The 14,338-nt window shown below is 37.0% G+C and overlaps 1 protein-coding gene across 10 annotated transcripts in view; it reads left to right on the top strand.

The window, feature by feature from the left end:
• DST (dystonin) overlaps nt 1–14,338 on the top strand; it is a 421,009-nt gene that overhangs the window by 268,505 nt on the left and 138,166 nt on the right. For 9 of the 10 annotated variants that reach the window (XR_002829777.1, XM_023755570.1, XM_023755569.1 and 6 more), the window contains 4 exons: nt 111–209; nt 10,037–10,165; nt 12,387–12,475; nt 13,412–13,547. Coding sequence is in view for 9 of the 10 variants with exons in the window: in XM_023755570.1 (XP_023611338.1) it covers nt 111–209; nt 10,037–10,165; nt 12,387–12,475; nt 13,412–13,547 (453 nt within the window). In the remaining variant the exon portion in view is untranslated. Of the gene's footprint in view, nt 1–110; nt 210–3,630; nt 6,328–7,129; nt 9,559–10,036; nt 10,166–12,386; nt 12,476–13,411; nt 13,548–14,338 lie in introns of those variants that run through there. The other variant, XM_023755578.1, reaches the window with a different exon arrangement.

Raw genomic sequence — 14,338 nt, 5'->3', positions numbered from 1 at the left:
TACTTTGCTTTCAAAAGGCCTACTTAATATTGTAATTGTTACTTAACGTTTATCCAACTCATGTAGGGCATCTGGAGATTATGTTTTTATTATTCTTTTCTTACTTGCAGTTTATGGACCTACGAACACGATATACTGCTCTGCTCACCCTCATGACACAATATATTAAATTTGCTGGTGATTCATTGAAGAGGCTGGAAGAGGAAGAGGTAACCATTAAGTATGAATAGCTAACTAAAAAGGAAGTATATAGTATGGTTTGGAAAAACAAAAATGGTTTCATGGTAAATTTATATGGTTGATAACTGATATGTAGGTAATTGTTTAATTATAAAATTATAATGTACAAGAGTAGAGGCCTAGGGTTTTTTAACATTTTAAAGATTTTTCTAAATAGAACATTTTTATTTTCGCTGTAGGACTCTAATATGATAGGATTAATGTCTTAAATGGTTCAACTTAAATTATGAAATTTTGACACTGGTGGGATTTTTCTCAGTTGTCTCACAGTTGAGAAGTATACTTTGAAGTATAGTTACTACTGTTACAATGCCTGCAGAAATACTGTATAAACAAATTTGTTTTATGCATTTTAAATTAATTTACATCTTCAAGGATATAAAACATAAAAGTTTTAATTTAGAAGTAGTAGGTGTTTGTACAAAATGATAGTACTTTTTAAGAATTGCACAGTATTTATTTATTTATTTATGTATTTATTTATTTGCCAAAAAGATATGGTATATAGTAAGACTGTTTAAGTACCTTTCTAATTTGGAGAAATTCTGTAGCTTGGATTTTGCATTTAAAAATATATTCACAAATAGAGTGAGGAGTTGTTTATAAATATCTTGTCATAAAAGGCTATTATATATACTTTTGAAGGGATTATGCTATGCTCTATTATCTTCGTATGATTTCTATTCATAAATTTAGAACAGACAAAAATAGTAGACTGAATGCTAAAATTAGTAAATTGTGGGGCATTAGTCATTTTAAATTGTACTGTTGTTGAAAATTCTGAAGATAATTATACTTAATATAACTGTTCATATAATGAGAGAACCAAAACAGCAGTACATGTCTAATAGCTGTTACATTCCTAGTTTCTAAAAATGTCACTGCTTTTGTAAACTATTTTAGTCTGTTCAATGTTAACAGTTTTCTGCAACTAAATCACTAACATAGCTAATTGCATGTCTTTATAACTAGCTTTCTTTGTGCTTAGAAAGGAGAATCAGAGTATTTGTGACCATCCAAATAATTGGCATACATCTCCCATTTATGGAAGAACATCCATAATTTTTAATATTTTTACTTTTTAAAGGATACAATTCCATTTTAAATGGCATACAGGTCTTTTAAATTATATTTTAGTAGTTTAATTTAAAATAAAATAATTTAAGTCCTTTTTTATAGTATATATCTTATTGCACATATGTGAGCCACTTTGCTCAATTTATCTGATGAGACAGAATAAAGTTGATAGAATCAAATGGTGTTTCACAAAGCCTGAATATTTACAAATTATGCCTGTCATCCTTTGAAACGAAAAGGAATGATAGTGAATTGAAGACAAAACAATATAGGCCATGCAAAGACTGTAATGTAAAATAGATTTTAAAAGTTCCTGAATAAAATTTACCACTTAGGAATCATATTAGTGGAATGCAAAGGATATCTTTTATAAAAGATATCTAGCTCAGTTTTTAGACTCCAAACAGTAGTGTTTCTGAAACCAAGTCTGTGAGGAGCCACATGGGAAACCTTGGTCTGAGAGTAGAACTTTTCATAATAAACATTAGAATCAAAGAGGGATACAAGTTAATTTCAGAAGATAATACCAAATTAGAAATGAAAGTAGAGTATCTGTAATGGGTATTAGATGGATAAAGAGATTTTCTAGTCTATATTTAGAGCAAAGTACTGTATATTAAAGATTAATTGCTAAGATTAAAGGACAACATGTCTCCTTCGGGAAAAGTTAGAGAAAACTGAGGGAGTTATTTTTATATGAGTAAGTTTGAGATCTACAGGAAAGCAAATCAACAATAGGACTGAATGATTTTTGGTAATTTTTATAGTATTTGCTAAAAAATTCAGAATATTTAGACAATGTGAGATTATTAAACAGTACAGTTACTTTAAGTAAGATACGGAGGATTCAACAACATTTTTTATCCCAAGAGATTTTTTTTATTTTTCAAACCTTAGAACATAACTAAGAAAAAAAGGCTCAAAACTTCTTAGCAATAGCTAAGTTTTAAAGAGGGGTTGATAAGAAATTGAGAAATACCCTATTAGAAATCAACAACTCAATAAATATTGAAAATTTAGTATTGCAGACTGCTATGAGATTTGTTTATATGAATTCTTATTTAAACCATATTTAGGTTAGCAAAGGAAACAACTGAAGTTCTTGTCAAAATTATTGGGAATCAAGAAATTAGAGGAAGCAAAATAAGATATATGGTCTATAGTGTAAATTAAATTATTGAAATTCACCAAAGCTTTTCAATTTACAAAAAAAAATCTCTCTAGAATCATTTTTCTATTCTTGTTTAAACTATTTATAATTATGATTTTGGGTTGATGATATGAAACTAACAACCTTATGGTGTTAATAAAGAGAAATTAAATTGTAATGAAGAACTAGCCCTGACCATGTAGTTCTGTAGTCAATGCAAAGTCTACTCCTCCCAGTTGAGATTGATTCTATCATTAACAGAGTAAAAAAATCTTCTTACATTTTATTCTATAGGGAGCTGAATCCCTAAGAATATTTTAACAAGCATTCTATTTAACAAATATCTTTGTATTTACGGAGTATCTAAAGGTACTTGTCAAGGTGGATTCCTAGGAGGCATGTCATTAACAAGAACAACAGAATCTGTGAGTATGTGAAGCACATATTTTCTAAAGCCACCAGGGACTGTAGCTGCCTTTGCATTAGCAATTCCGATGGTAATTGTCATAAGATGGCAATATAAACAAGTAAAAATTTTGACATTAGAAATGACAAGTTTCTGTATAATTTTCTTCCTTCCCGTGTTACATTTTATTTCCTGATTTGGCTCTCTGTCCCAAAGTTCTGTATTTTGTTTCTTTAACCATGAAATAGGGATGTAAACATCATTTTAAATTTCCATTGGCTAGATATTAAAAACTAAATTCTTGGATGTCACTTGGTTCCTGTGTGTTGTATATTCTTAGCTTGGACTAAGTTGTGAGCGAGAGCAGAAAAGTACTGTTGTGGAACTTTTCAAATTCATTTAACCTCCCTGTACCTCAGCTTCCTCATCTATAGGCTATGTGTTTTGGAAGGTCCCTTCTTGCTATAAAATCCGGAGCTAGCTAATTTTTACAACCAAATTATTTCTGAGAGACCAAAACAAACAAACAAAAAAGGTTTAGAAAACCACAGAAGGGTTTTTGTCTTCTCCTTTTGCTGCCTGCCTGAAGCTTCCTCTCAGAAGAAGGTGGTGGTGGTGATGGTGGTGATGGTGGTGATAGTGCTTGTTCTGCATTTGGGTTTACCTGTTTCTGTAAGTACTTTTCTGAGCCTTGCTTCAGATTTTTAAAGATAAATGGGAATAAAACAGGTTTGACACTTTTAAACATCTCTCGTAGATGAAGAGGTGTAAGGAGAATTCTGAACATGGGGCCTATTCAGATCTGCTTCAGCGCCAGAAGGCAACCATGATTGAGAATTGCAAACTTACAGGAAAGATAAGTGAGTTGGAGTACATGGTAGCCGAGCTAAAGAAACAAAAGTCCCGAGTAGAGGAAGAACTTCCCAAGGTCAAGGAGGCTGCAGAAAATGAATTGAGAAAGCAGCAGCGAAATGTAGAAGACATTGCTCTGCAGAAAATCCGGGCTGAAAGCGAAGCCAAGCGGTGCCGCAGGGAACTGGAGGCCATTGTGCGGGAGAAGGAGGCAGCGGAGCGGGAGCTGGAGCGCGTGCGGCGGCTGACCCTGGAGGCCGAGGCCAAGAGAGAGGCCGTGGAGGAAAACCTCCGCAATTTCCGGAACCAGTTAGAGGAAAACACCTTCACGAGAAGAACCCTGGAGGATCACCTAAAAAGGAAAGACTCGAGTCTCAGTGACTTGGAGCAACAGAAAAATAAGTTAATGGAAGAGTTAAGAAGAAAGAGAGACAATGAGGAAGAGCTCCTGAAGCGGATGAAGCAGATGGAGAGAGATCTGATGTCTCAAAAACAGATAGCAGAGAAACAGTTGAAAGAAAAGCAGAAAATTGAGCTGGAAGCAAGGAGAAAGATAACTGAAATCCAGCACTCCTGCCGGGAGAACACGGTGCCCACGTGTGCCATGACACATGGAGAGCGAGACAGGCAGAAAGCGGAGGAGCTCAAGCAGCAGGTGGATGAGCTCATGGCCGCCAATAGAAAGGCCGAGAAAGACATGAGGGAGCTGAAGTATGAACTCAGTGCCCTCCAGATCGAGAAGACTTCATCCGAGGAAAAGGCTCGTTTGCTAAAAGAAAAACTAGACGAGACAAATAATACACTAAAGTGCCTGAAGTTAGAGTTGGAAAGGAAGGACCAGGTAGAGGAAGGGTACTCTCAGCAGCTCAGAGAACTGGGGCGGCAATTGAACCAAACCTCAGATAAAGCTGAGGAAGTCATGCAGGAAGCTAGTGATCTTAAGAAAATAAAGCAGAGCTATGAGGTGGAACTAGAATCTCTTCAACAGGAAAAAGGGAAACTGCAAAGAGAAGTAGACAGCATCACTAGGACTCATGCAATAACTGAGAGGAATATTCAGCATTTAAAATCACAGGTGAATTCTTTTCGGGACGAGAAGGATTTCTCTAATGAAAGAATGCAATCGTGCCAGAGAAAATCAGATCATCTCAAAGAACAATTTGAGAAAAGCCACGCACAGTTGCTTCAGAATATTAAAGCTGAAAGAGAAAATGATGAAAAAATCCAAAAGCTGAAGGAAGAATTGGAGAAAAGTAATAAGTGTGCAGAAATGCAAAGACAAAAAGTAGATGAGCTGATTAGGCAGAATAATGAAACCAAGTTAGCGATGCAGAGAATTCAGGCAGAATCGACCCATGTGGTTTTAGAGAAACAAGCTATCCAGCAAAGATGTGAAGCCCTGAAAATTCAGGCAGATGGTTTTAAAGATCAGCTACGTAACACAAACGAACACTTGCATAAACAGACGAAAACAGAGCAGGATTTCCACAGAAAAATCAAATGCCTAGAAGACGACCTCGCCAGAAGTCTAAATTTAGTAAATGAGTTTAAGCAAAAGTGTGACCAGCAGAACATCATCATCCAGAATACCGAGAAAGAGGTTAGAAATCTGAACGCTGAGCTGAATGCTTCCAAAGAGGAGAAGCGACTGGGGGAGCAGAAAGTCCAGCTCCAGCAAGCTCAGGTGCAAGAGTTAAATAACAGATTGAAAAGGGTACAAGACGAACTGCACTTAAAGACCATAGAGGAGCAGATGATCTACAGAAAGATGGTCCTGTTTCAGGAAGAATCTGATAAGTTCAAACGTTCGGCAGAGGAGTTTCGGAAAAAGATGGAAAAATTAATGGGCTCCAAAGTTATCACTGAAAATGACATTTCCGGCATCAAGCTTGACTTTGTGTCTCTTCAGCGAGAAAACTGCAGAGCTCAAGAGAATGCTAAGCTCTGTGAAACAAAGATTCGAGAACTTGAGAGACAGCTTCAACAATATCGTGAGCATATCCAGCAGGGGCAGAATGTAGAAGCAAATCATTACCAAAAATGTCGGAAACTCGAAGAGGAGCTGGCAGCCCAGAAACGTGAAGTTGAAAACCTGAAGCACAAAATGGATCAGCAGATAAAGGAACACGAGCATCAGTTAGTTTTGCTCCAGTGTGAAATCCAAAAAAAGAGCCCAGCCAAGGACTACAGCTTCAAACCAGATTTTGAGGCGGCAGCGAAGGAATGTCAGCACTCCAGAGACCTCTTCTCTAGGAACTCGGGACAGCATCACCCAACGCCCAGGTCTCCTCTGTTGAGATGGACTCAAGAACCACAGCCGTCAGAAGAGAAGTGGCAACATCGGGTTGTCGAACAAAAGGATCCCCATTGCTGGACATCAAAGTCCCCGCTGGAGAAAGAGAAAAGCCAGCAGTGTTACTCTGAGTATTTTTCTCAAACAAGCACTGAATTGCAGATAACTTTTGATGACAAAAGTCCTATGCCAAGACTATCAGAAATAGAGAAGATAAGAGATCAAGCTCTGTACAGTTCCAGGCCACCTGTGAGATGTCAGGAGGACAAATGTGAAGTGGACCTGGTGAAGCTTTTGGCACCCTTAGAGGTATAATCTGGATCCTGAGACCTTATCAGCTACCTGTGTTAAGTTTCCTCTCTCCTTTCCTTTCCCTGCTAGACTAGATTTTTTAAAATAACGATAAATGTGATTGGCTTTTTGTTGTTCTGATAGGAAATAATGCTATCATTTTCTAGCGATTTACTGCATCTTTACTACAGATTATTAATCTTTCATTTTTAAATGTGTGAAATTAAACACATGAATGTAATGGTTATATGCTATATCTATGGGATTATATTCTAAAAAATATGCCCATAAGAAAGCTAGAAAAACCAAGCAATTAATTTTAATTTCTAACATGTTCTCTGGAAAAATTTCGTCTTAGTCTTTTTCCCTCCTCTTTTATTAAATTGAATTTATTGGGGTGACATCGGTTAATAAAATTGCGCAGGTTTCAGGTGTATAATTCTATAATACATCATCTAGATATTGTATTGTGTTTTCCAAACCCCAAGTCAAGTCTCCTTCCATCACCATTTATCCCCCCTTTATCCTCTTCTACCTCCCCCCACCCCCCTTCCCCTCTGGTAATTACCATAGTACTGTTGTCTATGAGTTTATTTTTTTCTTAATCCCTTCACCTTCATACCTTTTTAATACCTTCATTGTCATCTAAAGTAAGCTTCAGACTTTCAAAATATATTACTTATTCCTGAATCATCTTTAGTTTGAACTTTTTCTTCTCTTTAGTTATCTCATCTTTGTTTTTCTAGGAATTATATTTGGATTGAGTAAAGTGACAGTGTTCTTTAGATGACTTTTAACGCCTTGTAAATTCCTGTTACAGATAGCTAAGAACAAGCAGTATGATATGCGTACAGAAGTCACAACATTAAAACAAGAAAAGAGCCCCGGTTCCAGTACTGAAGGATGGATGTTTGGACTCAAGAGAGGAGATTTTCTTAAGAGAGGCTTAGAACCAGAGACCTTCCAGAACGTTGATGGCGACCATTCATGTTCGGTTAGGGATGATGAATTTACATTCCAAGGGCTCCGGCACACTGTGACTGCCAGGCAGTTGGTTGAGGCTAAGCTTCTGGACATGAAAACAGTTGAGCAGCTGCGACTTGGTCTTAAGACTGTTGAAGACGTTCAGAAAACTCTTAGCAAGTTTTTGACGAAAGCCACCTCGATTGCAGGGCTTTATCTAGAATCCACAAAAGAAAAGATTTCATTTGCCTCAGCAGCCAAGAAAATCATAATAGACAAAATGATGGCTTTAGCATTTTTAGAAGCACAGGCCGCCACGGGTTTTATAATTGATCCCATTTCAGGTCAGACGTATTCTGTCGAAGATGCAATCCTTAAAGGAGTTATTGACCCCGAATTCAAAATTAGGCTCCTTGAGGCAGAGAAGGCAGCCCTGGGATATTCATATAATTCTAAGACGTTGTCAGTGTTTCAAGCCATGGAAAATAGAGTGCTTGACAGACAAAAAGGTAAACATATCTTGGAGGCCCAGATTGCCAGCGGAGGCATCATTGACCCAGTAAGAGGAGTGCGTGTCTCACCAGAAATTGCTCTGCAGCAAGGCTTGTTAAACAATGCCATCCTACAGTTCTTACACGAGCCATCGAGCAACACACGAGTTTTTCCTAATCCCAATAACAAGCAGGCTCTGTATTATTCAGAATTACTGCAGATGTGTGTATTTGATGTCGATTGCCAATGCCTTCTGTTTCCATTTGGGGAGAGGAACATCTCCAATCTCAATGTAGCAAAAACTCATAGGATTTCCGTAGTAGATATCAAGACAGGAGCAGAACTGACTGCATATGAGGCTTTCCAGAGAAACCTAATAGAAAAAAGTACATACCTTGAGCTCTCAGGGCAGCAGTACCAGTGGAGGGAAGCCACGTTTTTTGAATCCTATGGGAATCCTTCTCATATGCTGGCTGATGCTAAAACAGGATTACAGTTCAATATTAATGAGGCTGTGGAACAGGGAACCCTTGACAAAGCCTTGGTCAAAAAGTATCAGGAAGGCCTCATCACACTCACAGAACTTGCTGATTCTTTGCTGAGCCGGTTAGTTCCCAAGAAGGATTTGCATAGTCCTATTGCAGGGTATTGGCTGACGTCTAGTGGAGAGAGGATCTCTGTCCTAAAGGCCTCCCGTAGAAATTTGATTGATCGGATTACGGCCCTCAGATGCCTTGAAGCCCAAGTCAGCACAGGGGGGATAATTGATCCTCTTACTGGCAAAAGGTACCGGGTGGGTGAAGCTTTGCATAGAGGCCTAGTTGATGAGGGGTTTGCCCAGCAGCTGCGACAGTGTGAATTAGTCATCACAGGCATTAGCCATCCTGTCAAGAACAAAGCGATGTCAGTGGTGGACGCTGTGAATGCAAATATCATCAGTAAGGAAATGGGAATCCGATGTTTGGAGTTTCAGTACTTGACTGGGGGGTTGATTGAGCCACAGGGTCACTCCCGGTTGTCAATCGAAGAGGCTCTCCAAGTAGGTATTATCGATGTCTTCCTTGCCACAAATCTCAAAGATCAAAAGTCTTATGTCAGAAATATAATATGTCCCCAAACAAAAAGAAAGTTGACATATAAAGAAGCATTAGAAAAGGCTGATTTTGATTTCCACACAGGACTTAAACTCTTAGAAGTATCTGAACCCTTGATGACAGGGATTTCTAGCCTCTATTATTCGTCACAATAGAACATGTTGAAATAACTTTGCACAGGAGTGATGCAGTCCAGTTCATGTGGTCTGTCCAGAGCATGATTAAATCAGTTAAATATATAGTCTAGTAATTGTGTCACATACTCAAAACAACATTTATTTCTGGAGGGCTGGAAATAGCTGACGGTTCAGAAGAGACTAAAATTGAAAATCACAAAAGATTTACTACTCTCAAAAATGGTTTCATTTAACTTTGAGATGAGTTTTTTCAATCTTGCCCACACTGAAAATAAAAGTATTTTGCCTAGAATACAGCATAAGCTTGAAGTCCAACAAGTTCAGAGCATCCTTTCCTCAGAACTGCATCACTGAATGGATCCAGCCTGATGATCCATTGAAGGATCCCGCACGCTCACTGGAAGAGCTCTCCAGAAAGCACCCTGGAACCACAGGGAGAGATGTACATTCTTCCCCAACATCCCTGTAGTGATAGTGTTTCAGATTGCCTTGAAAAATGAAAAAGTGTTTAGCTTTTCTGTATGTAGTAGCCTTCTTTACATATTAAACATTTACCACAATTTCCCATTTCTCGTTAGACTTTGTGATGACTGGATTGTGTGTTGGAAGAGGGGGAAAGACTTTTCTTCATTTTATGTGTTTTCCAAATGTGTGTACACATCCTCTATCTATCGGCTTTCTGTTGTTTCCTACTTTTCTGCCAAGACAATTGTGTTTGTACTGCTAATGCAAAGGCAGCCACTCAGAGGTCTTCTAGTGCTTCATGAATAAAATCAAGTTTTTAAATTTGTCGTATTGATAGACCAGCTGGGAGGGTAGACTGAACATTGAAGAATGTCACAGCTTCCTTTGCTGCCATAAACATTTTGGAAGTACATCTGCTATGTGACATGATAAGCATGGTTAAGTGAATGAATAAAAGGTCTCAGTAACCTGAGTGTGATGAAAACACATTTTTACACTTGTTTTCTATGGAGAGATGAGTTTCATAGCTCGGTCATTTACTGGAATATATCTTTTCTTACTACTCACACCTGCCAGAAGTCACTGGAAGAAGAAAAAAAAGAGCATGTTGAAAAAGCCAAAGAATTACAGAAATGGGTGTCAAATATCAGCAAGATGTTGAGAGATGGAGAGAAGGCTGGGAAATCTCCCTTCTCTAAGCAAAAGGTATTCACCAAGGTCCTGGTTAATAATAATAATAGTGGGTAGAATTTACTGACATGACAGTCCACCTAAAGAATGTGTAATTCTTTACCCCCCTCCCGCCCCCCATTTTTATAGGTATTTATAATGAAGACCAGATAGGTTAAGTAACTTGCCCATTGAATCACAGTATGTGGCAGGCAGAAGAAGGTGTTTCTGATTCCAAAGCCTGAACTATATATATTAGTCATATTAGTAGTAAGCGGATATGTTGTGCTGCTTTTCCTAATGGTTAGACCTGCTTCTTGATGACTATGATGAGAATTGCCAGAGAGCAGCAGAGGCATCCTGTGTGCCCAGAGTAAATCCAGGCCCTCCGTATCACAAATGTAGGCCGTCTCATTCTTAACAAATGTAAACAAAGCTTCAAGAATTTCAAAACAAAGAATTACAAAAATACAAACTAGGATATTCACATTTTTGAGGTTTGAGTTTAGTTGTGCCTTTCTGGGCCTTTTTTTTGTTTTACGAAGAAGTGTTCTCCCATCAATCACTGGAAATTCTAGATTCTTTCCCTTACCTAAATGAATTCTTTAGTTCTGTGGACTATTTTCTGTACTCCAACTACTTGGCATTAGCAGGGTAGCTCCAGCTTCTGAGGTGCTAGTGCTCCATGGTGTCCATGGGACTGCCTCCACTTGAAGCTCTCAGGGCATTGGTCGTTAAGGTGTAAATTTCAGTATTGCTGCTGCTGGTGGTGACAGCACCGGAACTGCAGCTGTGTTTTTAAAATATGTCTGCTAAATTAAGCATCACTTTTTTTTGGAAAAACTTGTCCTACCCTGCCCCTGCCTGATGTTTGGAAACTTTAGGGGCTATTAGCTATCATTGGTGTTCCCCGCTAGCTCCACATCAGTACTCATCATCAGCTGACATTGTTGACATAAGTAAGCAGGGGAAACTTCAGTGTCTTGTCTAATTATCCCTACGGCTTGAGGCAGATGTACTTTATCCGGGGCTCCCCCTTGAAGTTTTCAAGTCTGCGTATATACTTTGATTATTCAATGAAATAAAGCTATTTTCGCTCATAGTCTTGCTATTATATTTCATATGGTGTGGAAGGAATAAGAAGCTGGAAAGCAACTACATTAGATGTTTTAAATGCAAAACCTTCAAAATAATATGATGCATATATTTAGTTTAAAATGTCTTCTTTTCTTTTCCTCTTGTCAAATAGGAAAAGAACTAAAATAGGGACAAGAGCTTAGAAAAAAATGTCTAGGACAATAGTTTCTTTTGAGAAATGTGGATTATAAACCATTGGTATTTTCACATTCTGTAGTTTTCAGTCTTCCAGAATTTTACTATGCCTGTTTTAGACCTACTGGACATAAAAGGTAGACACATACTTTTTTTTTAATGCAGACTGTGGCCTAAATTATAAATCTGTAATAACACTTGATAAAAGAATTTAAGGCAATTTGATGTGAATAATAAATGTCTTTCAAAATATCAATATGGCCCCATTATTACCTGTAACCATGAAAAATAGACTTGAAATTGATTGGAAGTCAAATACATCAAGGGGAATGAGACCTTTTCATTGGTCCATCATTCTCATTTCTGCTCATTTAAAAGAATGGCAATTCATTTCTGATATTAGGTATTCAGAAATGATATACTAGAAATTAGGAGAAAGTGTTGCTTGTTATCCTCAGAGAGATCACTTTTATGGCTCTGACCATCACAGGCAACTTTCTCAAGTGAAAGTCTTAGCAATAAAAATTATTTACTCTTGATGTGCAGACATACAGATTAAACTGTCACGATAATTTTTTTCAAAAGGAGCATGGTATCCAGGAGTGTGGGGGAAGGAAGATACTCGTTGGGAGTAGTGTTCTTCATTCATGTATGTTTTGGGCACAAGGAACACATTGGGCCGGCGCTGAACCTCTGGGATAAGGCAACCTGATTTATGGTTGCATGGGACAAATGCAGAAACCATATAATGCTGTATTATTATTTCCTTATGAAATAATAAGGCTTTTCTTAATTATGCATTCTAAATATAAAGCACTCCTCTTATCCAGGCCCATAGACTGATAATAAGTAATGAGTTATTGACTTGGGTCCCTCAGAAAATAGACATCATTTGGGTCTTGATGAGACTTGAGTCATTTTTAAAAATTACTGTTGGTTAGTCTCTATGAGGACAGAATATGAATGCATTTTCATTACCTTGCAGATTTCCAGTGAAGAAATATTAACCAAGAAGGAACAATTATCGGAGGCACTTCAAACCATGCAGATATTTTTGGCTAAACATGGAGACAAGTATGTTGGTTTTCGTGAACCTTTTTTTCGATGTAGGAAAGTGGTCTGAAAAACGTTAGGCAAATAGAAGATGGTAAATTTTAGCTGAGATTTTAAAAATGGAACTCAATCACAAATTTATTTAGTAATGTAGTTTACTAAGAAATTATAAATTTACATGAGATTATAAATTTAGCAATTTAAGTAATTGTCATTTTTAGTCATTTTAATCTGTCTTTACCCAAAGCCTGAAAGGTACATATTATCCCATATATTATTGTTAAGAAAACAAGTTCAGAGAGGTTAAGGATCAGTAGCTAGTGAGTTGTGAAGACTCCAAGCCAAGTCTTAATATAAGTAGTACTGTCTGAGACTTACCTTTTGGAAAATGTGTAAATAAATTCTCCATTTTCTTAACTGAGACCTGTGGCAACCTGATTTCTCATATTTTGGTCCTACTTTTTGCAACAAGGCATTTCATATATTTCAGCTCATGCCTCAAACAGGAAAGGAATCTACCCTTTTCTTAAACCCATTTCGACTGACAACTTTAAGATTATTCCAGAATGATTTTATATTGTACCTTAGAGAATAGTGTTATTTTCTCTTTACTCATCCTTCTGCTTCAACAAGTTTCGTCTTATTGTCCCTTTCCCATGTTGGGACTAACAATACTAATGTTCCTGTGTATATGCTAGAGAGGTGCTAATATATTAATTCATACCCTTTCCTTCAGTCCCATTTTTAGGCAACAGAAGGATCCCTAAATGTGTTTAGCACCACCCTTAATTTCCATATTCAGTTATTCTAAGACCTGATCAGTCTGTATATGAGATATTTTATTTTATGATTGTATACTTATTTAGAAAAGTGCTTTATAAAATCATCGAGCCTAATATATCATCTTTATTGCTTGAGGACTTGCACTCTTCATTTCATACTTTCTGGTTATTTTAGATTGACAGATGAAGAAAGAAATGAACTGGAAAAACAAATGAAAACTCTCCAAGAAAGTTATAATTTATTCTTTAGTGACTCTCTGAAACAACTACAAGAATCACAGACCACAGGAGATGTAAAGGTAGAGGAGAAGGTAATATTATTAAAACATGAAGCTATTTCAAGGTTCTTAGTTTTACTGCATGATTCTAGAAATGTCAATGGTAAAGAAATGACCTTGAAATGTGTACATGGCAAAAACATGGAGTTCATGTAAGTATTTGGAGATTTCAGTGTTATTAATTGCAATCTTACACTTGCTGTCATCAGTTTATGTGACATCTTAATCTGCGCCTTGCATGATAAAAGGAAAGAATCATTCATTTTTCTAACTCTTCTCTTTAGAAGCCATTCTTCTGCTGCATTAGGTATTTTGCTATATGAATATAATGTTATAAAATAGCTTCTGAGTCATGTCTAAAGGTGACGTTGAAGTGTTATGGGATTTGTTTGATTTTTAGAGATATCCATAAGATTTATTTGAATAACATTGGAACATATTTATAATGAAGATATCCTAGCATCTTCTTAAAATCTAACAGAAATCACTTAAAATTTGGCCTCTCCTTAAGATTTTAAAACTTCACAATACATATTCACAATATTCAGGATTCAAAAAGTTATCTCTGTATTCAATTCCCTTACTCCCTGGAGTACTTTACACACTATTTTTTATATTTTGGGGTTATGTAACAGTTTTTCGGGTTCATTATATTTTACTAGAAAGAAGTTTGTATGCTGTAAACATCAATAGCATGGGGTTTGATACTCTCTTTCCTGTTAGTAAACTAATCTCACCCAATTGCAGAAAGCATGGTTTGCCTTCTAGGTATGTGTTCTGTTTTCTCACTGTCATCATTTACTCTGTTGTGTCTTCACTAACCT

The sequence above is a fragment of the Myotis lucifugus genome, unplaced genomic scaffold (assembly GCF_000147115.1).
Source record: "Myotis lucifugus unplaced genomic scaffold, Myoluc2.0 scaffold_80, whole genome shotgun sequence".
In the NCBI taxonomy this organism is placed as follows: Eukaryota; Metazoa; Chordata; class Mammalia; order Chiroptera; family Vespertilionidae; genus Myotis; species Myotis lucifugus.
Note: the sequence above shows the minus strand (reverse complement) of the source record. Positions and strands in the feature narration are given on the sequence as shown.